At 54.6% G+C, this 24,927-nt stretch overlaps 1 protein-coding gene across 1 annotated transcript; it reads left to right on the top strand.

Moving 5' to 3' along the window:
* Positions 1 to 4,169: 4,169 nt before the first annotated feature.
* On the top strand, positions 4,170 to 23,535 carry LOC140455521 (class I histocompatibility antigen, F10 alpha chain-like). Its single transcript, XM_072550466.1, has 8 exons — positions 4,170 to 4,313; positions 8,080 to 8,340; positions 9,067 to 9,339; positions 9,471 to 9,734; positions 11,268 to 11,369; positions 15,354 to 15,386; positions 20,605 to 20,653; positions 23,438 to 23,535. Exons 1-8 carry the CDS (start codon positions 4,262 to 4,264, stop codon positions 23,526 to 23,528), a joined length of 1,125 nt encoding a protein of 374 aa, XP_072406567.1. The 5' UTR covers positions 4,170 to 4,261; the 3' UTR covers positions 23,529 to 23,535.
* The last annotated feature ends 1,392 nt before the right edge of the window (positions 23,536 to 24,927 follow it).

The raw sequence follows: 24,927 nt of genomic DNA, 5'->3' as shown, positions 1-24,927 counted from the left end.
CGGGGGGTGGGGGGGGTTGGGGGTAAGGATGGGTGTGTACCCAGGAGGGGGGAGGGGGAGTGAGGATGGTGGTGTACCCGGAGGGGGGAGGGGGAGTGAGGATGGTGGTGTAGCCGGAGTGGGGACGGGGAGTGAGAATGGGGGTGTACCCAGGAGGGGGAGGGAGGATGGGGGTGTACCCGGGACAGGAGGGTGGAGGGGGGGTGGGGGTGTATACAGGATGGGGGGTGGGGGGGGGAAAGGATGGGCGTGTACCCAGGAGGGGGGAGGGGGAGTGAGGATGGTGGTGTACCTGGATGGGGGACGGGGAGTGAGAATGGGGGTGTACCCAGGAGGGGGAGGGAGGATGGGGGTGTACCTGGGAGGGGGGAGGGGGAGGGAGGATGGGGGTGTACCCAGGAGGGGGAGGGAGGATGGGGGTGTACCAAGGACAGGGGGTTGGAGGGGGGGTGGGGGTGTATACTGGACGGGGGGTGGGGGGGTGGGGGGAAGGATGGGTGTGTACCCAGGAGGGGGGAGGGGGAGTGAGGATGTGTGTGTGCCCGGAAGTGGGACAGGGAGTGAGAATGGGGGTGTACCCAGGAGGGGGAGGGAGGATGGGGGTGGATCCAGGAGGGGGAGGGAGGATGGGGGTGTACCCGGGAGGGGGGGTGAGTGAGGATGGGGGTGTATGTTGGATTGGGAGAGGGAGAGTAAGGATGGGGGTGTACCTGGGAGGGGGTGGCAGTGAGGATGGGGTATAACCAGGGGGTGTGATGGGGAGTGAGAGTGAAGTTGGGGGTGTACCCGGGATTGAGGGGAGTGAGGATGGGGGTGTACTCAGGAGGGGGAGGGGAGTGAGGATATGGGTGTACCCAGGAGGGGGAGGGGAGTGAGGATATGGGTGTACTCAGGAGTGGGGAGGGGGAGTGAGGATTGGGGTGTACCCAGGAGGGGGAGGGGAGTGAGGATATGGGTGTACTCAGGAGTGGGGAGGGGGAGTGAGGATTGGGGTGTACCCAGGAGGGGGAGGGGAGTCAGGATGGGGGTGTACTCAGGAGGAGGATAGGGAGTGAGGATTGGGTGTACCCAGGCGGGGTGTTGGTGGGGGGGAGTGAGAGTGACAATGGGGGTGTATCCAGGAGGGGGAAGGGGAGTGAGGATGCGGGTGTACCCAGGGGGTGGTGGTAGTGGTGGGGAGTGAGAGTGAGGATGGGTGTATACGACGGGTGTGGGGAGTGACGATTGGGGTGTACCCAGGGGGGTGGTGGTGGGGAGTGCAAGTGAGGATGGGCTGTACCCATAAGGGGTGGTCGTGGGGAGTGAGATTGAGGATGGGAGTGTACCCAGGAGATGGGTGGGGAATGAGGATGCGGGTGTACCCAGGAGCGGGGAGGGGAGTGAGAATGGGGGTGTACACAGGAGGGGGGAGCGAAGTGAGGATTCGGGTGTACACAGAGGGGGTGGTGGGGAGTGAGAGTGAGGATGGTGGTGTACCCAGGAGGGGGGCTGGGGAGTGAGGATCCACGTGTACACAGGAGGGAGGAGAAGAGTGAGGATGGGGGTGTACCCAGGAGGGGGGGAGGGCGTGTGAGGATGGGGTTGTACCCAGGAGGGGAGGATGGAGAGTGAGGATGGGGGTGTACCTGGGGCGGTGGTGGTGGGAAGTGGGATTGAGGATGGGGGTTTACCTGGGGGGGTGTTGGGGAGTGAGAGTGAGGATGGGGGTGTACCCGAGAGGTATGGTGTTGGTGGGGAGTGAGAGTTTGAATGGGGGTGTGGTGGTGGTGGGGATTGAGAGTGAGGATGGGGGTGGTGAGTAAGGATGGGGGTGTACCTGGGAGGGGTGGTGGTGGGGAGTGAGAGGTGAGAGTGAGGATAGGGGTGTAACCAGGGGGGTGTGGTGGTGGGGAGTGAGTGTGAGGATGGGGGTTTACCCGGCGGGGGGTAGTGGTGGGGATTGAGAGTGAGGATGGGGGTGTACCCGGGTGGGGGTGTTGGTGGTGGTGAGTGAGGGTGAGGATGGGGGTTTACCTGGGGGGGGAGGGTTGTGGTAGGGAGTGAGAGTGAGGATCAGGTTGTACCCGGTGGCGGGGAGGGGGGTGGTGGTGGGGAGTGAGAGTGAGGATGGGCGTTTACCCGGTGTGGTTTGCGGTGGGGAGTGAGAGTGAAGATGGGGGTGTACCCGGTGGGGGGGTGGTGGGTGGGGAGTGAGAGTGAGGATGGGGATGTACATGGGGGTGGGGTGGTGGGTGGGGAGTGAGAGTGAGGATGGGGGTGTACCCGGTGGGGGGGGGAGGGGTGTGGGAGGAATGGAGTGCGGGCTGCCCTGTTTCTGACAACGGCAAAAGTGAGGACTGCAGATGTTGGAGATCAGAGTCAAGTTTAGAATGGTGCTGGAAAAGCGCAGCAGGTCAGGCAGCATCCAAGGAAAAGGAGAATCGACGTTTCGGGCATAAACCCTTCTTCAGGAATGAGGAAAGTGTGTCCAGCAGGCTAAGATAAAAGGTAGGGAGGAGGGACTTGGGGGATGGGTGTTGGGAATGCGATAGGTGGAAGGAGGTCAAGGTGAGGGTGATAGGCCGGAGTGGGGTGGGGGCGGAGAGGTCAGGAAGAAGATTGCAGGTTAGGAAGGTGGTGCTGAGTTCGAGGGATTTTACTGAGACAAGGTGGGGGGGAGGGGAAATGAGGAGACTGGAGAAATCTGAGTTCATCCCTTGTGGTTGGAGGGTTCCTAGGAGGAAGATGAGGTGCTCTTCCTCCAACCGTCGTGTTGCTATGGTCTGGCGATGGAGGAGTCCAAGGACCTGCATGTCCTTGGTGAAGTGGGAGGGGGAGTTGAAATGTTGAGCCACGGGCTGGTTGGGTTTGTTGGTCCGGGTGTCCCAGAGGTGTTCTCTGAAACGTTCCGCAACGTTTCAGGTCCTTGGAGCAATGAAGACAGGCATATTAAACACCTTCTGTCTACCTATGATGCAAATTTCACACAATTCTCAACCTGAACGCCTCGGACTCCCTGTTTGACAACACGACCCATTAACTGTACTTTGACTCACACAGGGTTGGAGTAAGGCAGGATGCAGGGTTGGGGTAAGGTAGGATGCAGGGTTGGAGAAAGGTAGGATGCAGGGTTGGAGAAAGGCAGGATGCAGGGTTGGGGTAAGGCAGGATGCAGGGTTGGGGTAAGGCAGGATGCAGGGTTGGAGAAAGGCAGGATGCAGGGTTGGGGTAAGGCAGGATGCAGGGTTGGGGGAAGGCAGGATGCAGGGTTGGAGTAAGGCAGGATGCAGGTTTGAGGGGCTGAATGGCCTAGTCTTTTTCCAGTGTCCCTAGAAAGTTCCCCAGTTGCCTTATGACATAAGGTTGGACAGCGTAGACATGCAGTTTCAAAGAGTAACTGACAACTTGATTGAAACATGTAAGATTTTGAGGTCTCTTGACAGGGTAGGTATAGAAAGGGTGTGCTCTCTTGTGGGAGAGTCGAGAAATAGGGAGTCACTGTTTCAAAGTAAGGCCTTGCTCATTCAAAACAAAAATACGGCAAAACATTCTCTCTGAGGTCCGTGAATGTTTGGAAATCTCTTCCCGAAGTCCTTGAATATGTCCATTGAAGATGAAGTACGTTCTTGTCGAGAGTGTGGTGCTGGGAAAGCACAGCAGGTCAGGCAGCATCTGAGCAGCAGGAGAGTCGATATTTCGGGCTTAAGCCCTTCATCAGGATTTGAGGGGTGGAGTGGCCAACTCCAATATGTAGAAATGCCCTTCCTCCGTCTCTGTGTGGGTCCGATTCTGATTTTGTAACCCTCAATAAATCTTTCATTAGTCTCCTCTGTTTGAATCTAGATCCTCCCTCATTGTTAACACTCTCCTGTTCTGACACCATCCTCTGTAAAGCTCCTTCAGTGTGACCCCTCCTTGCTGGAGTTTGATCAGAAATCACCCAGTGTATCATCCAAATAACTGTCCACACTCTCTGTAAGGCCTTTACCCACCCCACCAGCCCCACCCACCCCCCCCCTCCTGAAATGGGAGGGCCTAGAACAGAACACAATCCTCCAGCCAGAGACAAAACAAGATTTTATACATTTTTAGCAGCACTTCCTGGTTTTCGTCATGTCTGTTTCACATGACGGAGCTGGTATTGGATTAGGGTGGAGATCTGAGTTGGAGCACAGACAGACAGAGGCAGAGCAGGAGAATGGCAGCATTTGTCCAGCTCCAAGATCAACTCTTTCAAAAACAGTGACTACAGACTGTTCTTCAACCTCGGAGAAGGAGGATAATGGTGATGAGATTCATACTTCTCGTCCTCCTGTGTGGAGGGGCATCTGCAGGTAGGTAATGGGCATAGAGGGGGTCTCAGTGCCAGTCTGGGTATTGGAGCATTAACACTTGGTCAGTGGATAATGGGCACAGAGAGGGTCTCAGTGTCAGGCTGTGTACTGGGCATTAATCCTCAGTCGGTGGGTAATGGGCACAGAGAGGGTCTCAATGCCAGACTGGATGTTGGGGCATTAACCCCAGGTCAGTGGGGTCAGAAAGGGCCTTAGTGCTGGGGTGGGGAAAGATAGACAATAAACTGGTTGGGGACAAGTTGACACTGGGATCGGGGGCTGGTGAGAGAGACTGGGAGACTGTGGAGGTGACTGATGGACAGAGTGATGAGGCTGGAGGGAGAGGGATGGTGTGTGGGTGAGGGGCTTAGGGTATGAGACAGTAGAATGAGAGTTGATGTTAGGGTCTGAGAATGAGTGTGTTGAGGGTGGAGAGAGGGGTCAACAAAGGTTCGTTCCCTCCAGTCAGTCCCACCAATGTCCAATTAAATCAGAGCTGGTCTGTCGCTCATTCCCCAGCTTTGCTCAATCTCCTGGTTTGTTCAATATGTCATTTCAGCTGCAGGACACTGTAACCTTTTACTATAAATTCTGTGTCTTCTGACCCTGCTTCACAACTGCCTGATGAAGGAGCAGCGCTCCGAAAGCTAGTGCTTCCAAATAAATCTGTTGGACTATAACCTGGTGTTGTGTGATTTTAAGTGTCCACCCCAGTCTTACACCGGCTCCTCCACATTATAGAGAGGGAACAGCAGTCACAGGCTGATCATCGATCATTGCCCAGAAATACCAACTGCTTTTCTCTTTACACGGACAAACAAAGCTACTAGGGATTTCCAGCACTTTCAATTTGGATTCAGATTTCCAAAATCTGCCGGTGTGTTTTTGTAAAAGCCTATATCCTGCTGTACCAAAAACTGCAATTATTCCCCAGTATCTACAGCTTTGTGAGGAGAATGTGTGAGGAACTGTTTCCTGATTTCTCTCCTGAACACACGAGGTTTAATGTTCAGATTATGTCACTGGTTATGTCTGCTCCCAGCAGAGGGAGTAGTTCCTCTGGATCTGAAACCCGTGTTGAAAGTTCCTCTCAGGATTGTTATAAAATAGTCAGACATTGAGCCACAGGAGGAGATGTTCAGACAGGGTAGCTCAGTGGTTAGCACTGCTGCCTTATAGTGCTAGGGTCTAGGGTTCAATTCCAGCCTGGGGCAACTGTCTGTGTGGATTTTGCACATTTTCCCCGTGTCTGCGTAGGTTTTCTCCCACAGTCCAAAGATGTGCAGGTTGGGTGAACTGGTCATGCTAAATTGCCCATAGTGTTCAGGGATGTGTAGGTTAGATCAGGGTAGGGGAATGTGTGTGAGTGAGTTACTCTTTGGAGGGTCGGTTTAGACTTGTTGGGCCGAAAGGCCTGTTTCCACACAATTGGGGATTCTATTCTAAGGTCAATGAGAGGAGTTGATTGAAGGGTCTGAAAGGTGGAAGGTGAGCTGGAGAGACGGAGAGGTTTAGGGAAGAAATTCCCCAGATTGGGCCTTTGATAGCTGAAAGTGCAGCAAGAGTGAGAGTTGTTGAAGCAGTCTGTGAGAGGGTTGTGGGTTTGCAAGAAATGATAGAGACTGGAGGGGAAAGATCACAAAGGGATTTGAAAATAAGGATAAAAATATAAAATGGCATTGTTGCTTGACTGGGAGCCAGTGGAGGTCAATGAGCAGGGGATGGGAGATGGGGGAATAGGGGAGTTGGGGGGTGTTGGGGTTGGTTGTATTTCAACTGGAGTTGGGGTGAATTGGAGGGTGAAACGTGAGATTCCAGTCAGGAGGCCATCGGAATAGTTGTCTCCAGAATGAAGGTTTCAGTAGCAGGTGGAGGTGAGATGGGGTAAAGTTGAGTTGGAATAACATGCTCTGTTGTCCACTTCAGTTTTGGGAATATAGTATCATTCATATTTTAAACCCTCCCATTCATTCACCCCAATCCTCTCAATGAAAGGATTACAGGCCAAGTTAAAATAATCTCCCCTCCGAATTTAACCATTTAATTTCCAAGCACATTCAGGCGACTATACGCTGCACTCCCTCCCAGGCCAGCACCTTCTCCCTGAGGTGCAGTTGTGCAGAACTGAACGTAATTCTCCAGCTGTAGTCTGAACAGGGTCTGTACAGATGGAATATAACTCCATCCCGTTGTCTGCTGTCCCTGGAGATAAATAACACTATTTCATCAGGACAGTGGTTCCCAACCTTTTCATTATCGAGGCACATGTTACAAACAGTTCCCCGGCACACCCACTGTCTGCAGCTGAATTGGTTGCTCATAACCATCCCATTTACTTGCCTTTATCCTAGTTATGGCCTGACAAGAGGGATTTACTACACTGTGCGTACAGCAAGGATCAAAACGTTAACGTTTCAAATCCACCAGCACCATTGTGAGAGCAGCCAGATTTTCAAATTCAACTCAACTCAGTGATTTCTAATTATTCACAATTTGAAATCTGTTCCACATACCTCACTCACTTGAAAGGGTCTGAATTTCACAGGGAACATTTCACTTTTCTAATAATATTTTTAAAGTATGATTTTTATTACATAATTATATTCACTCACAGAATGTGGTTATCTCTGACTGGGCCTGCATTGCCCACACGGCAGTGAAGAATAAACCACATTACTGTGGGTCTGGAGTCACATGTAGGGGAGGTAAGGAAGGTAGATTTCCTTCCCTAAAGGACATTAGTGAACCTGATGGGCTTTTCCTAGTAATGGATTTGTGGTCATTGATACACACTTAATTCCAGATTCTACAGATGCACATTCCACCATCTGCTGGGTTGGGATTCGAACCTGTGTCCCCAGAACATTTATGAGAGTCTCCAGACGAATATTCCAGTGATAAATGAATTGAATTGAATTAGTTTTATTGTCATATGTTCTCAATTCAATGAAAAGTTAATAGGTTACCACTTAGAGCGCCATTTTAGGTACAAGGTACAGTTTATTCAGCTACACATTCGTTACATTGCAATGATATCACCAGCTGACTACTATCTTAGGGACAAAGGGTTGAGGGATGTTCCTTAGTTATGGAATAAAAAGAATGAAGAAATAAAAGGTACATTACAGCGATACAAACTATAACTACAGGTCAGAAAAACAAGAAGGCAAGTTATAATACAAACATGACTGTCTCTGAGGGATCTCTGCAGCTGACCAGCACCGGGGGGGTCTCTCCACATGGTCTGACCCTTGGCTGTACACAGGCTTCACACTGGGCCACTGATCGCTGGGGTCCCTGCTTCACACAGTGAGTCTGTGGGCTCAGTATCAGGGTCTATTTACAGGGGGCTCTGTGTTTTACGGTTTATTTACAGGAAACTCTGTGTTTTAGGGTCTATTTACAGGGGGCTTTGTGTTTTAGGGTTTATTTACAGGGGGTTCTGTGTTTTAGGGTTTATTTACAGGGGGCCCTGTGTTTCAGGGTTTATTTACGGGGAGGCTCTGTGTTTTAGGGATTATTTACTAGGGGCCCTGTGTTTTAGGGTTTATTTACAGGGGGCCCTGTGTTTTAGGGTTTATTTATAGGGAGGCCTGTGTTTTAGGGTTTATTTATAGGGAGGCCTGTGTTTTAGGGTTTATTTACATGGGGCTCTGTGTTTTAGGGTTTATTTTGAAGGATCTCTGTATTTTGGGGTGTATTTATTGGTGTATTGAATCTCGGGCCGAGCCTGGAGAGGATGACCTGTGCCTGTGTTTTATTTCAGTGACTCACTCCCTGCGATACCTGCACACTGCCGTCAGTTCCTTGTCGGAATTCCCTGAGTACACTGATGTGGGTTATGTGGATGATCAGCAGTTTGTTTACTATGACAGTAAGATCCAGCAGTACACCCCGCGGCAGCGCTGGATCACGAAGAATGTGGCAGCTGATTACTGGGATCAGAACACACAGAAACTACGGGGCTGGGAATCGTCGGGAAAGGTCGCTATCCAGACGCTAATGGAGAGGACCAACCAGAGTGGGGGTAAGTGACCAAGGGATCACCCCCTGGGGAGGGGTGGGTTGTGATTGGCTCTCTGTATGTGATCCCTCCCTGTGATTGGCTCTGTGATTGTGACATCTTTAATGGGCTTATATTACATTCTGTATCATAGTGTCTTCAGAAAAAGGAAGATGCTGAGTGTTTTTCTATGGCTTATTTCAGGTATTAATGAGACACTCGACTGTTAAAATATCATGTGATTGGCGGTCCCTGTGTGTGTGATCCTTCGTTGTGATTGGTTCTCCGTGTGAGATCCTTCCCTGTGATTGGCACTGTGTGTGTGATCCTTCCCTGTGATTGGTTCTCTGTGTGAGATCCCTCCCTGTGATTGGCTCTGTGTGTGAGATCCCTCCCTGTGATTGACTCTGTGTGTCTGATCCTTCCCTGTGATTGGTTCTCTGTGTGAGATCCCTCCCTGTGATTGGCTCTGTGTGTGAGATCCCTCCCTGTGATTGACTGTCTGCGTGATCCCTCCATGTGATTGGTTCTCAACGTGTGATCCCTCTGTGTGATTGGCGGTCCCTGTCTGTGTGAGATACCTCCCGGTGATTGGCTGTGTGTGAGATCCCTCCCTGTGATTGGCTCGCTCTGTGGGTGATCCCTCCCTGTGATTGGCTCGCTCTGTGGGTGATCCCTCCCTGTGATTGGCTCTCTATGTGTGAATCACGCCTGTGATTGTCTCTCTCTCTCTCTCTCTGTGATCCACAGGGATGCACACCTACCAGCTGGTATATGGCTGTGAGCTCCAAGATAATGTCCCCATCAGCGGGTTTCATCAGCATGGCTGGGATGGACGAGATTTCATCAGCTTCGACAAGGACAGGATGGTGTGGGTGACCCCGGTAAGCTGGGGGGAGAGCACCAAAAATAAATGGGACAAGGACAGAGGATTAAACAAACAGAAGAAAGGTTACCTGGAGCAGGAGTGTATTGAGTGGCTGAAAAAATACCTTCAGTATGGAGAGAAAGAACTGAAACCAGGTAATCGGATAGAGAGAGAGGTCGAGGGGGAGGAGGAAAGGATGGGGTGGGTGAGGAGGGATGGTGAGTGGGGGGGTGAGGGGTTGAGAGTCTCTGTGTCCCTGTCTAACCACTGTCTCTCTCTCCCCCAGTTAAACCCTCTGTAACACTGACCCCTGTGAGGGATAATAAAGATCTCTCCTGTTTCGCCACTGGCTTCTACCCTCAGGCCATTGAGGTGAATCTGTTCCGGGATGGAGTGAAGATTGATGAATTACAATCGACTGGAATCCGACCCAATCACGATGGATCCTACCAGATCCGCAAACGGATGGAGTTTGACCCAAATTCCCAGGCCAAGTATTCCTGCGAGGTGGAACACAGCGGATTGGGGCAGAAGCTGGTCGTGTTTTATGGTAAGGATCTTCCTCAGTGTGTCAGGGTCCACTCCCTCTCTCCCCAGGAGGGGGGTCAGTGCTGGGGAAAGGGTGGGGATCCAGTCCCCCTCTCCCCAGGAGGGGGGTCAGTGCTGAGCACAGGGTGGGGATCCAGTCCCTCTCTCCCCAGGAGGGGGGGTCAGTGCTGGGGAAAGGGTGGGGATCCACTCCCTCTCCCCAGGAGGGGGGTCAGTGCTGAGCACAGGGTGGGGATCCAGTCCCTCTCTCCCCAGGAGGGGGGTCAGTGCTGAGCACAGGGTGGGGATCCACTCCCTCTCCCCAGGAGGGGGGTCAGTGCTGAGCACAGGGTGGGGATCCAGTCCCCCTCTCCCCAGGAGGGGGATCGGGGCTGAGCACAGGGTGGGGATCCAGTCCCCCTCTCCCCAGGAGGGGGATCGGGGCTGAGCACAGGGTGGGGATCCAGTCTCTCTCCCCAGGAGGGGGATCAGTGCTGAAATGATATCCATTTTGCCCGAAACATCGATTTTCCTGATCCTCAGATGCTACTTGACCTGCTGTGCTTTTCCAGCCCCACTCTGATTTTGACTGAATTCTGAGCATACCAGGCTGGTGGGTTCGACGTCAGAGGACCTGTTGGTCACTTCTTATTCCAGGGACACCAACTGTTGTCTCGTTCCTTATTAGACACTTCTGACCAGAATGTTATGAATGAATTTGTCCAGGTTTCCAACTTAGGAACACAAGCAGGTACCAGTGCAGAACAGTCCCAACTTGATTCGGAAACAAGTTACAATAACCTTCAATACTAAATATCCTCTCTCATCCTTTAGGCCCCTTAAGCCTTACAACTCTTCTCGAGTCTCTTGTAGATTTACACAGTGGCTGTCGTTCTGTCTCTGGGTCTGTGGAGCTGCTTTCTTCTGTCTCTCTCTCACACTCTCTCTCTCACTCTCTCTCACTCTCTCTCACACACACTCTCTCACTCTCTCTCTTACACACACTCTCTCACTCTCTGGATGGTTACTGAGTCCCTGCCTCTTGCTATGATGGTCTATCCGAAGGCCTCAGATGATTTAAGAGAGAGGAGACTGGAGGTGAACCCTGGTTTTATACCTTTTCAATAGTTTTCTGGAATGTTCTATAATTCTGGTCAATCAGAGAGACCCCCTTAATAGTTTGAAACCTTGTCAGCCACTTGGATGGCTTGTTACTGCTGGTGTCTTTGTGTAACTGGACTCTGTACCTTTCTGTCTGGGCCTTCTGTTTGGGGCTTAAATTGTTTGGGACATGTCTGTCCAGGAAAACGTTTGCCTTTTACATTACGCTGATGTCATTAGCACTTGGTTGCTGTGTCTGCACTGTGCCTGGTGTGTGGCTTTGGGATTTTAAGTTTGTTCTTGGTCTATGTACCCAGCATCCCTTGGTGTTTGGCCAAGTTAACAATCTGTCTGTGTCTCAGCAGCCAGGGGGCTGCGAGTGTGTCCCTGTCCAGTGTATGCTCTGTTGGATTGCTGATGTGTGACTGTCTCTTGTTGGATAATTCTCTTCCAGAACCAAAGAGCAGCTCCAAGTTCCCGGTTAAAATGGGTATTGTCGTTGCTGTCCTGGTGATTGTTGCTGCCATCGCTGGGGCTGTCTGGTACAAGAAGAAAGGTAGGAGTCTGGGTGAGAATGGGCAGGTACATGCTGTGGGAAGGGAGTCTGGGTGAGAATGGGGAGGTACATGCTGTGGGAAGGGAGTCTGGGTGAGAATGGGGAGGTACATGCTGTGGGAAGGGAGTCTGGGTGAGAATGGGGAGGTACATGCTGTGGGAAGGGAGTCTGGGTGAGAATGGGGAGGTACATGCTGTGGGAAGGGAGTCTGGGTGAGAATGGGGAGGTACATGCTGTGGGAAGGGAGTCTGGGTGAGAATGGAGAGGTACATGCTGTGGGAAGGGAGTCTGGGTGAGAATGGGGAGGTACATGCTGTGGGAAGGGAGTCTGGGTGAGAATGGGGAGGTACATGCTGTGGGAAGGGAGTCTGGGTGAGAATGGGGAGGTACATGCTGTGGGAAGGGAGTCTGGGTGAGAATGGGGAGGTACATGCTGTGGGAAGGGAGTCTGGGTGAGAATGGGGAGGTACATGCTGTGGGAAGGGAGTCTGGGTGAGAATGGGCAGGTACATGCTGTGGGAAGGGAGTCTGGGTGAGAATGGGCAGGTACGTGTTGTAGGAAGGGAGTCTGGGTGAGAATGGGGAGGTACATGCTGTGGGAAGGGAGTCTGGGTGAGAATGGGGAGGTACATGCTGTGGGAAGGGAGTCTGGGTGAGAATGGGGAGGTACATGCTGTGGGAAGGGAGTCTGGGTGAGAATGGGGAGGTACATGCTGTGGGAAGGGAGTCTGGGTGAGAATGGGGTGGTACATGCTGTGGGAAGGGAGTCTGGGTGAGAATGGGGAGGTACATGCTGTGGGAAGGGAGTCTGGGTGAGAATGGGGAGGTACATGCTGTGGGAAGGGAGTCTGGGTGAGAATGGGGAGGTACATGCTGTGGGAAGGGAGACTGGGTGAGAATGGGGAGGTACATGCTGTGGGAAGGGACCTTGGGTGCCAAAGTGCGGGGAGAGACTGAGGAATTGTGTTAGAGAATGAAGAGGGTCAGTTGAGTAGGAATGGGCTGGCCCTGTGGGTGGAGAGGTGTCAATGTCCGCATCTGATGATCTGTAGGTCACTTGGTTCTGCAATCGGTCTATTATCCAAGCACAAGATTTTCTTTCCGAATTTATATTGATTTATGTTTTCTTTAACCTACGTGTGTATATCCTTGGGACCTACAAATGTTACCTTATATTTCTGTTAGTCAAGTTATTCAGTCCGAACAAAATTTTCCCTCGGTAATCTGCCTTTAATGAACAAAAAACACAACTTCTCAGTAATTTCTTTCATGACCAACTAATCCACAGGGTCAGTGTCCCGTCAGTATTCCATTTTGGAATCTAAACCACCTTTTGTATAATCTCTGTTTACCGTATCATTACCATATATTGTGATATTTCTTGGCATCAGCTTGTACGAAGGGGTGTAACTACAAATTGCGGGGTGATAGATTTAAGACAGATGTTAGAGGCAGGTTCTTTACTCAGAGAGTGGTAAGGGCATGGAATGCCCTGCCTGCCAATGTAGTTAACCCCGCCACATTAGGGAGATTTAAACAATCCTTGGATAAGCACATGGATGATGATGGGATCGTGTAGGGGCATGGGCTTAGATTAGTTCACAGGTTGGCGCAACATCGAGGGCCAAAGGGCCTGTTTTGCGCTGTATTGTTCTATGTTCTATGTACTCTCACCACACAATAAGATCAAATCTGTTTATCATAGAGTCAGCGTCCCATCAGTATTCCATTTCAGAATCTGAACCACGGACCGGTGTCCCGTTGGACTTCTGTTTTGGAAGCCGAACCACCTTTTTGTGTCTCAATTTAAATGCCACGTATAATTCAAAACTTTAAATCTTTCAGGCCTTTTTTCTTCAACATTCCCCTCCACGAAGTCTCCAATTGACGTCCAACTCTAAAACCAGTATTCAATGTCAAAACTTCTTAAAATGTAAATTTCTGTGACCGATACTTTGTCGGGTTGGATCAGGACCAAAATCAGCGAGGAGTCGAGCCCAACCCGAAACAAGAGAGAGGAAAACCAAACAGAGGAGGAAATACTCACGTCTGAGTGGCCCATTCCTCAACACCTAATCGAGAAGGACTCAAGGCACTTACACTGCTGCCAATAGTCTGTCTGAAGTGAGTTGAGTCACGGCACCAAACGATGATCTGTGGGTCACCCAGTTCCGCGATCGGTCAGTTAACACACCTGTGAATGTCTCTTTGTCCAACAAGCCAACAATCGTTTATTGTGTGTTACAGCGCTGGGTTGGCAGATTCTGATTCTACAAGAAGTATGAAAACTTCTTGGCAATCAAAAGAATCCAGCGACCTTACAGAGTCTGCAGAAGGTTTATCTACATTATTCATCATCAGACATGGAGCATGTTCACATCGTCACAACCAATCACTACATGGCATCACTTCATGGCTGGTTGGTTGAACCAATGATATTGATGAAGTCATAATGGTTTATGTCACCTTGACAAAGATGCGCAGCTTGCAAAATGTGGTTTAATATTTCCTCTAGGAGGACTCGCAGTTTGCAAAGGGTTGTTCCCTTTTTTTATGTGTACCTTTAGAGACTAGCTGCAGATAGCCACGTAGGCGCAGGGAACCATTTTGTCTCGAACTGCACTTTAGAATTAGTCGTAATTTCTGTTTTTTTATTGGAATGACATCAGTCTGTGGTTTCTTATTTCTGTCTCGTTCAGTGCAATCTAATTTAGCAATGCAGAAGCCATTTTTTGAATCTCCTTTATCCTTTATCCACTTTGTCCTACCTCCCAGAGGCTCATATCCTCGCATCCAGTGGGAGGAGAGCAGGGAGTGTGATACTTGGGAACTTCTAGTAACAGGAGAATTTGAAGATGTGACAGTGTAGTGTTAGAGCAGGACAGATTGGAGACTGTGGAGCTTTGTTCACACAGACTCGGGGAGTGTGGGGAATAAATAGGACAGATACACTCATTACTGTGGAGGATAGGAGACAGGCAGGGCTGCTTGATCAACTAGACCCTGAGTTACATCGACTCAATAATGAGGGCACCAGCAAAATGCTGGTGAGGGCAGCGTAGCCATGGTGATTGATTAATAGAGTCGTGAGAGAGAATAGTTGAGAGGTGAAGTTGAGAGGTGGATACTTGAGGGGTGGAATGAAGAAATGGAGAAGGGTATCAGCCTGCAGGAAGGAGGGGTTGTAGATCAGTCCCAATCTGATGGGATATTGGACAGGCCCAAGGGGAGGGGTAGGGGTTGGGGAGCAGGGTTGGGGGTTGGGTGGGAGGGGTGGTGGAGGGGTTAGGGGGCTGGGGTGGTGGTTAGGTGGGGGTGGTGATGGTGGCGAGGTGGGGGTGGGGTTTGGGTGGGAGCGGAGGTGGAGGGAGTTCAGGGCAGGGGTGGGGGCGGTGGTGGAGGTGGATGGGGGCAGGGGTGGGGGTTGGGTGGGAGCAGTGGTGGAGGGGGTTCAGGGCAGGGCTGGGGGCGGTGGTGGAGGGGGAAGGGAGCAGGCGTGGGGGTTGGGTGGAAGCGGTGGTGGAGGGGGTAGGGGGCAGGGGTGGGGGTTGAGTGGGGGCAGTGGTGGAGGGGGTAGGGGGCAGTGGTGGAGAGGTGGGGGTGGGAGTTAGGTGGGAGCGGTGGTGGAGGGGGTTGGGGGCAGGGGTGGGGGTTGAGTGGGGGCAGTGGTGGAGGGGGTAGGGGGCAGTGGTGGAGAGGTGGGGGTGGGGGTTAGGTGGGAGCGGTGGTGGAGGGGGTTGGGGGCAGGGGTGGGTTTGGGTGGGGGTGGTGGTGGAGAGGTGGGGGTGGGGGTTAGGTGGGAGTGGTGGTGGAGAGGGTTGGGGGGGGCAGTGTTGCGATCTGGTCCCCTCTTCCCCCTCGGTGCTGAGCTCTCTGTGGGAGCTGCTCCCGGGGGATATGGGAGGTGACAGTCTCTCCCTCCCAGATCTCTCACCCTGACTGTGGGGGTGTGGTCACTCACTGAGCTTTCCTTGGTTTTTCCAGCAGGCCAGAAGGCAGACTACAAACGAGTGAAGAGTAAGTTTACCCCAATCACTGTCTCTCCTCTGAATCATGCAGCAGGCAACATTGTTCATTCTGTGCGTGTCTGTGTCAGTGTGCGCGTCTGTGTGCGCGTCTGTGTGCGCGTCTGTGTGCGCGTCTGTGTGCGCGTCTGTGTGCGTGTCTGTGTGTGTGTCTGTGTGTGTCTGCGTGTCTGTGTGCGTTTGTCTGTGTGTGTGCACGTGTGTGTGTCTGTGTGAGTGTCTGTCTGTGACTGTATCACTGTGTGTGTCTGTGCGTCTGTGTCTGTCTGTGTGTGTGTGTGTCTGTCCGTGACTGTATCGCTGTGTGTGTCCATGCATCTGTATCTGAGTGTGTATGTCTGTGTGTACTGAGCACTGCATTAGACAGTGTTCATTTCTGACTGACGTCACTTGTTGGCTTCATGAATATTTCAGGCTGCATCAACCCACCCCCCTTTTCTTGCAGAGTCCATGTCAATGTATATCAGTCTGTGTCCCCCCACACCTGCCCTCTCCCGTCTGTACCTGTCTGTGTCACCCCACACCCCCACCTCCCCGTGTGTACCTGTCTGTGTAACCCCCCACACCCACCCCAACCCTGTCTGCACCTGTCTGATGCTCCCCCGGGCCCAACACCCACCCCGTCTGTACCTGTCAGTGTCATCCCCACACTCACCCCCTCCCCGTGTGTACATGCTTGTGTCACCCCCACCCGCAACCCGTGTGTACCTCTCTGTGCCCCCCACCCCCTCCCCATGTGTATCTGTCAGTGACCCCCCACCCCCTCCCCGTGTGTACCTGTCTGTGTCCCCCCCATCCCCTCCCCGTGTGTACCTTTCTGTGTCACCCCCACCCTCACTCCCTCACCGTGTGTACCTGTCTGTGAACCCCCCACCCCCTCCCCATGTTTACCTGTCTGAGTCAACCCCACACCCACTCCCTCCCCTTGTGGACCTGTCTGTCTCCCCTCAACCCCCACCCTCTCCCCATGTGTACCTGTCTGCATCCCCACCACCCTCACCCCTCTCCGTGTGTACCTGTCTGTGTCACCCCCAGCCCCACCCCCAACCCATGTGTAGCTGTCTGGGTCACCCCCAACCCCACACCCTTCCCGTGTATACCTGTGACCCCCCAACTCCTCCACGTGTTTCCTGTCTGTGTCCCCCCACACCCTCCACGTATGTACCTGTCTCTGTCCCCTCCACCCCCACCCCCCCCGTGTGTACCTGTCTGTGTCCCCTCCACCCCTCACCCCCTCCCCGTGTGTACCTGTCTGTGTCCCCCCATCCCCTCCCTGTATGTACCTGTCTGTGTTCCCCCCATCCCCTCCCTGTATGTACCTGTCTGTGTTCCCCCATCTCCTCCCATTGTGTACCTGTCTGTGTCCCCCCCTCACCTCCACCCCGTGTGTACTTGTCTGTGTCCCCCCACCCCTTCCACATGTGTACCTGTCTGTGTTCACCCCCACACCCTCCCCGTGTATACCTGTCTGTGTCGCCCCAACCCCGCCCCGTGTGTACCTGTCTGTGTCCCCCCCAACCCCTCCCTATGTGTACCTGTCTGTGTCCGCCCCATCCCCACCCCGTGTGTACCTGTCTGTGTCCGCCCCATCCCCACCCCGTGTGTACCTGTCTATGTTCCCCCATCCCCTCCCTATGTGTGCCTGTCTCTGACCCCCCTCACCCACCCTGTGTGTACCTGTCTGTGTCACTCCCATCCCATCCCCGTGTGTACTTGTCTGTGTCCCCCTCCCCCCTCCCCGTGTGTACCTGTCTGTATCATCCCCCACCCCCACCCGGGCCCCGTGTGTACCTGTCTGTGTCATCCCCCACCCCCACCCGGGCCCCGTGTGTACCTGTCTGTGTTCCCCCAACCCCTCCCCATGTGTACCTGTCAATGTTCACCCATCCCCTCCACATGTGTATCTGTCTCTGTCACCCCCACCCTCTCCCCGTGTGTACTTGTCTGTGTCTCCCCCACCCCTCCACATGTGTACCTATCTGTGTCCCCCCCACACCCACCCCCTCCCCATGTGTACCTGTCTGTGTCCCCCCCCACCCACTCTCCGTGTGTACCTGTCTGTGTCCCCACACTCACTCCCCGTGTGTACCTGTGTGTGACACACCCACACCCACCCCCTCCCCGTGTGTATTTGTCTGTGTCACCCCCTCCCCTCCCCATGTATACCTGTCTGTGTCCTCCCCACCCCCTCCCCGTGTGTATTTGTCTGTGTCACCCCCTCCCCTCCCCATGTATATCTGTCTGTGTCCCTCCCACACCAACCCCCCCAGTGTGTACCTGCCTGTGCCCCCCCACTCCCACCCCCTCCCCATGTGTACCTGTCAGTGTCACCCCCACCCCCACCCCCTCCCTTTGTGTACCTGTCTGTGTCCCCTCCACCCACACCCCCTCCCCCATGTGTACCTGTCTGTGTCACCCCATCCCCACCCCGTGTGTACTTGTCTGTGTCTCCCCCACCCCTCCCTGTGTGTACATGTCTATGTCCCTCCATCCCCTCCCCGTGGGTACCTGTGTCCACCCCAACCCCCACCCCCACCCTTTCCCCGTGTGTACCTGTCTGTGTCCCCCCACACCCACCCTCACCCGGTGTGTACCTGTCTGTGTCACCCGCACCCCCTCCCCGTGTCTATCTGTCTGTGTCACCCCCAACCCAACCCCTCCCCATGTGTACCTGTCCAAGTCACCCCCCACCCCCTCCCCATGTGTACCTGTCTGTGTCACCCCAACCCCTACCCTCTCCCCGTTTAACCTGTCTGTATCGCTCCCATCCCCTCTCCGTGTGAACCTGTCTGTGTCACCCCCACCCCCTCCCCATGTCTATCTGTCTGTGTCACCCCCAACCCAACCCCTCCCTGTGTGTACCTGTCTACCTATCCACCCCCTCCCCGTGTATACCTGTCTGTGTCCCCCCAACTCCCACCCCCTCCCCGTGTGTACCTGTCTGTGTCGCCCCAACTCCCACCCCTCCCCATGTGTACCTGTCTGTGTCACCCCCACACCCAGCCCCTCCCTGTGTGTATCTGTCTGTGTCCCCCCCACTCCCACCCCCTCCCCGTGTGTACCTGTCTGTGTCACCCCAACACCCACCCCCTCCCCGTGTATACCTGTCTGTGTCCCCCCAACTCCCACCCCCTCCCCATGTGTACCTGTCTGTGTCACCCCCACACCCAGCCCCTCCCTGTGTGTATCTGTCTGTGTCCCCCCCACTCCCACCCCCTCCCCGTGTGTACCTGTCTGTGTCACCCCAACACCCACCCCCTCCCCGTGTATACCTGTCTGTGTCCCCCCAACTCCCACCCCCTCCCCGTGTGTACCTGTCTGTGTCACCCCCACACCCAGCCCCTCCCTGTGTGTATCTGTCTGTGTCCCCCCCACTCCCACCCCCTCCCCGTGTGTACCTGTCTGTGTCACCCCAACACCCACCCCCTCCCCGTGTGTATCTGTCTGTGTCCCCCCCCACTCCCACCCCCTCCCCGTGTGTACCAGTCTGTGTCCCTCCACCCCCTCCCCATGTGTCCCTGTCTGTGTCCTCCCCCACCTCCACCCCCTCCGCATGTCTACCTGTCTGTGACCCCCACCCCCTCCCCGTGTGTACCTGTCTGTGTCCTGCCCCCCACCCATCCCTGTCCCGTGTGTACCTGCCGGTGTCACCCCCTCCCCCTCCCCATGTGTACCTGTCTGTGTCACTCCCATTCCCTCTCCCCGAGTGTACCTGTCTGTGTCATCCCCCACCCCCTCCCCGTGTGTATCTGTCTGTGTCACCCCCACCCTCAGCCCCTCCATGTGTGTACCTGTGTCCCACCCACCCTCTCCCCGTGTGTACCTGTCTGTGTCACCCTCACCCCCACCCCCTCCCCCTCCCCGTGTGTACATGTCTGTGTCCCTCCACCCCTTCACCGAGTGTACCTGTCTGTGTCATCCCCCACCCCCTCCCCGTGTGTATCTGTCTGTGTCACCCCCACCCTCAGCCCCTCCCCCTCCCCGTGTGTAACTGTCTGTGTCACCCCACCCCCTCCCCGTGTGTACCATTTTGTGTCCCCCACACCCCCTCCCCATGTGTACCTGTCTGTGTGCCTCCGACACCCACCCCCTCCGTGTGTGTACCTGTCTGTGCCCCCCACCCCCACCCCTTCCCCGTGTGTACTGTCTGTGCCCTCCCCCTGTGTACCTGTCTGTGTTCCCCCACCCCCTCCTTGTGTGTTCCTGTCTATGTCACCCCCAGCCCCTCCCCGTGTGTACCTGTGTTCCTCCCCCCACCCCCAGCCCCTCCCCGTGTGTACCTGTGTTCCTCCCCCCACACCCACCCCCTCCCCGTGTGTATCTGTCTGCGTCACCCCCACACCCACCCCCTCCCCGTGTGTATCTGTCTGCGTCACCCCCACCCCCACACCCACCCCCTCCCCGTGTGTATCTGTCTGCGTCACCCCCACCCCCACACCCACCCCCTCCCCGTGTGTACCTGCCTGTGTCCTCCCCCACCCCCTCCCCCTCCCCGTGTGTACCTGTGTTCCTCCCCCCACACCCACCCCCTCCCCGTGTGTATCTGTCTGCGTCACCCCCACCCCCACACCCACCCCCTCCCCGTGTGTACCTGCCTGTGTCCTCCCCCACCCCCTCCCCCTCCCCGTGTGTACCTGTGTTCCTCCCCCCACACCCACCCCCTCCCCGTGTGTACCTGTCAGGGACCTCCCCCACACCCACCCCCTCCCCGTGTGTACCTGTCTGAGTCACCCCCACCCCCACCCCCTCCCCGTGTGTATCTGTCTGCGTCACCCCCAACCCCACCCCCACCCCCTCCCCGTGTGTATCTGTCTGCGTCACCCCCAACCCCACCCCCACCCCCTCCCCGTGTGTACCTGCCTGTGTCCTCCCCCACCCCCTCCCCCTCCCCGTGTGTACCTGCCTGTGTCCTCCCCCACCCCCACCCCCTCCCCGTGTGTACCTGCCTGTGTCCTCCCCCACCCCCTCCCCCTCCCCGTGTGTACCTGCCTGTGTCCTCCCCCACCCCCTCCCCCTCCCCGTGTGTACCTGCCTGTGTCCTCCCCCACCCCCTCCCCCTCCCCGTGTGTACCTGCCTGTGTCCTCCCCCACCCCCTCCCCCTCCCTGTGTGTACCAGTCTATGTCCTCCCCCACAACCCTCCCCAGGTGTTACTGTCTCTGTCTCCTGATGGTAAACAATATTTTAAAACGTGTTTCTTTGCGTTAACAGCTTCTTATCAAAGGGAATCTTCCTCAAGCTCCTCTGCCACTACTGAGAGGTAGGAATCTTTCTGGGAGTAGATACTGCTGGTGTGTTTACCCTGGGAGGGGAGGGGGGTTTACACTGTGTGTGGATACTGTGCCCAGGGTCTGCTCCTCTCACTCACTGACTGGTGGGTCAAAGAGCAATTCCCACAATTCCCCACTGAGCTTCGAGACTGCCCTCCTGGAGGTGCTGACCCTGGGGACATTGTGGGTTGTGGTGGAGAGCTGGGTGTGTCTGGTGGGGAAGCAGACCTTGTAGCATCTCACCCAGGATGTGGCCTCCCATTGGTCACTCTCCTTAACGTCCCTGGGGTTTCCTGTTGGCATCCCCAGGAGCCAGTCTGACTGGGATGTGGAGAGGGAGGGATCTGCTGGGATTGGGCTGGAGTTAGAGGGAGATTTCTGCTGGGATTGGGCTGGTATTAGGGGGAGGGCTCTGCTGGTATTGGGCTGGTGTTGGGGGGAGGGCTGTGCTGGGATTGGGCTGGTGTTAAGGGGAGGGTTCTGCTGGAATCGGGCTGGTGTTAGCAGGAGGGCTGTGCTGTGATTAGGCTGGTGTTAGGGCAGGGCTGTGTTGGGATTGGGCTGGTGTTGGGGCAGGGCTGTGTTGGGATTGGGCTGGTGTTGAGGGAGGGCCGTGCTGGGGCTGGTCTGTGTTGAGGGAGGGCCGTGCTAGGATTGGACTGGTGTGGGGGGAGGGTTTGGACTGGTGTGGGAGGGCCGTGCTGGTGCTGGGCTGGTGTTGGGGGAGGGCAGTGCTGGGATTGGGCTGGTGTGGGAAGGCTGTGCTGGTGCTGGGCTGGTATTGGGGGAGGGCCGTGCTGGGGCTGGGCTGGTGTTGGGGGAGGGCAGTGCTGGGGTTGGGCTGGTGTGGGAAGGCCGTGCTGGTGCTGGGCTGGTGTTGGGGGAGGGCCGTGCTGGCCTGGGCTGGTATTGAGGGAGGGCTGTGCTAGGATTGGGCTGGTGTGGGAGGGCCATGCTGGGATTGGGCTGGTGTTGGGGAGGGCCGTGCTGGGATTGGGCTGGTGTTGGGAGGAGGGCTGTGCTGGGATTGGGCTGGTGTTGGGGCTTGGCTGTGCTGGGATTAGGTTGGTGTTGGGGGAGGGCTGTGCTGGTATTGGGCTGGTGTTGAGGAAGGGCTGTGCTGGGATTGGGCTGGTGTTGAGGAAGGGCTGTGCTGGGATTGGGCTGGTGTTGGGAGGAGAGCTGGTGTTAGGGGAGGGCTGTGCAGGGATTGGGCTGATGTTGGGGAGAGGGCCGCACTGGGGCTGGACTGGTGTTGGGGGAGGGCCGTGCTGGCGTGGTTTTGGGGGAGGCCCATGCTGGGACCGGCCTCGTCTTGGGGGACGGCCGTGTTGGGACTGGGCTGGTGTTGGGGGGAGGACTGTGCTGGGATTGGGCTGCTGGGATTGGGGGAGGACTGTGCTGGGATTGGGCTGGTGTTGGGGAGACAGCCGCGCTGGGGCTGGGCTGGTGTTGGGGGAGGGCCATTCTGGGATTGGGCTGGTGTTGGGGGAGGGCTGTGCTGGGATTGGGTTGGTGTTGGGGGAGGGCTATGTCTGGATTGGGCTGGTGTGGGACGGCCGTGCTGGTGCTGGGCTGGTGTTGGTGGAGGGCCGTGCTGGGGCTGGGCTGGTGTTGGGTGGAGAGCCGTGCTGGGATTGGGCTGGTGTTGGGGGGAGGGCTGTGCTGGAATCGGGCCAATGTTGGGGATGAGCCGTGCTGGTATTGGGCTGGGACTAGGGGGAGGGCTGAGCTGGGATTGGGTTGGGGGTGTGGGTGAGCTGTGTTGGTATTGAGCTGGTGTTGGGGGGAGGGCTGTACTAGGGCTGGGCTGGTGTTGGGGGAGGGCTGTGATGGGATAGGCCTGGGGGGTCTCACGTCAGTGGTAGGATAGGTTGGAGACAATTCTGAAGGGGTGAATGAATACCCAGTTGGAAAGGGTATTCCAACTGGGTATTCATTCACCCAATGGGTTAAGGGCTTTTGCCCAAAACGTCGATTTCGAAGCTACTTGGATGCTGCCTGAACTGCTGTGCTCTTCCAGCACCACTAATCCAGAATCTGGTTTCCAGCATCTGCAGTCATTGTTTTTACCTCATTAAATAGGAATAGTCAACCTGGCTTTGTCAGGGGGTGGTCATGCTGAATAAATGTGTTAGACTGGGATCACGTGTGTGGATGAGTGAAGCTCAGTTGATAGGGTTTATATGGATTTTAGTGAAGCTTTTGACAAGGTGCCCTGTGGGAGACTGACTGAGATGGAATTCAGGGAGACTGGGTGAGATGGAATTCAGGGAGTGCGGGGTGATGTCTGCTGGATTTGGTGGGAGTTGGGGGGAGTGCGGGGTGATGTCTGATGGAGTTTGGTGGGAGTTGGGGGGAGTGCGGGGTGATGTCTGCTGGAGTTTGGTGGGAGTTGGGGGGAGTGCAGGGTGATGTGTGATGGAGTTTGGTGGGGGTTGGGGGGAGTGCAGGGTGATGTCTGATGGAGTTTGGTGGGGGTTGGGGGAGTGCGGGGTGATGTCTGCTGGAGTTTGGTGGGAGTTGGGGGGAGTGCGGGGTGATGTGTGATGGAGTTTGGTGGGGGTTTGGGGGAGTGCGGGGTGATGTCTGCTGGAGTTTGGTGGGAGTTGGGGGGAGTGCAGGGTGATGTCTGATGGAGTTTGGTGGGGGTTTGGGGGAGTGCAGGCTGATGTCTGCTGGAGTTTGTTGTCTCTGGGAGGCTCTGTTGGGTTTTCTCTGTCTCTAACCCGTGGCCTCACCCTGTAACCATCTCCTTTATTTCTCCTCCACAGTGGACTCTCGTGTCCCGCAGATATTCCTGGGAGTTCAGACAACAAGTTGGCAACAGGAGTTAATGAGGAACTGGGGAAGGGGGCGGGGTAGGAGGTGGGGGGGGGGGTGTTTCTGTCACGTAAACAGTTCTCTATCTTGTAAAGGGGTGAGGGAACCTTGATTCTAAATGTTTGCTCCTGCTGATTTAAGCTTTGATTTGCACTGATCTTTGATTTGCACTGACTGTGGGATGCAGCTGAACTCAGTCGCTTCAGCCTGTGGCTTGTTTTTCAATGTTGTATTTTAATGGGTGAAGCCCCCTCATTGTGACTGGGCTGAAGGGAAGGGACTCACTGGGAGAATGACTCTCAGCTCCAACTCACTCACTCACCTCACAGTCTGGCTGCTGCGTCAGATACATTCCCTGGCGCTGGACGTTCACACCCACTCAGTCGAACTGGCCCCTGACAGACTCTGGGGTCCACAGGGACAGCCCCTCCCACCAGCCAGTTCCCCCAGAAAGGGGAGGGGGGTGTGTGGGCCTGATTCCAGAGACCTTCCGTCCCAGTCGGTGGGGGCGACAGATACAGGGGGACCTGCTTTGTGTGACCATTCAGGATCAGAGGGAAGTGCTTGATTATATGGGGCAGTGGGGGGTGGGGGGAGGAATGATCAGATTTATCTTTTTGCAGGCGGTTAAAGAGGGGAAGCTTTGTTATACTTTGCAAACACAATTCTGTCTCTGTAATTTTACAGTTTCTCGATTTTGTCAATAAATGAGGTTTGGGGACTCCACACTGTGTCTCTGTTAGTGTTGTACCTCAGGGGGAGGAGAGTTACAATCTGTAACAATGATTCGGAGCGTTACATTGCACTTTGCTCAAAAACTACATACATTCATGTAGAACTCTGAACTCAAAAACATACATTCATGTAGAACTCTGAACTCAAAAACTGCATGAATTTATGTAAAACTCTGTTATCTCACTTTTTAGATTAGAATCAATCTAAACATCATGGTATAGACAGAGAACACAGGGGGCCAACACCTTCAACATATTGGGCTTTTGCCCGAAACGTCGATTTCGCTGCTCGTTGGATGCTGCCTGAACTGCTGTGCTCTTCCAGCACCACTAATCCAGAATCTGGTTTCCAGCATCTGCAGTTATTGTTTTTACCTTCAACATATTGTCTAGCTATCACCATTGTTAACAGCTAACCCGAGAATGCAACTTTTAAAAAAAGGGTCTTGTGATTTACACATGAAAGAAGTGAAACTATCACTGTATTCTAACAGATGAAAGGCTTAACAGACAAGCAATTTTTCAATGTATAATTTCAGTTACATCACACTGCAAATGTTTGCTATAAATTCTGTGTTACGATCGAGCCCTCCACTATCACCTGATGAAGGAGCGTCGCTCCGAAAGCTAGTGTGCTTCCAATTAAACCTGTTGGACTATAACCTGGTGTTGTGTGATTTTAAAATCTGTAACAAGGTATTTCCCAG

The sequence above is a fragment of the Chiloscyllium punctatum genome, chromosome 30 (assembly GCF_047496795.1).
Source record: "Chiloscyllium punctatum isolate Juve2018m chromosome 30, sChiPun1.3, whole genome shotgun sequence".
Taxonomy (NCBI): Eukaryota; Metazoa; Chordata; class Chondrichthyes; order Orectolobiformes; family Hemiscylliidae; genus Chiloscyllium; species Chiloscyllium punctatum.
Note: the sequence above shows the minus strand (reverse complement) of the source record. Positions and strands in the feature narration are given on the sequence as shown.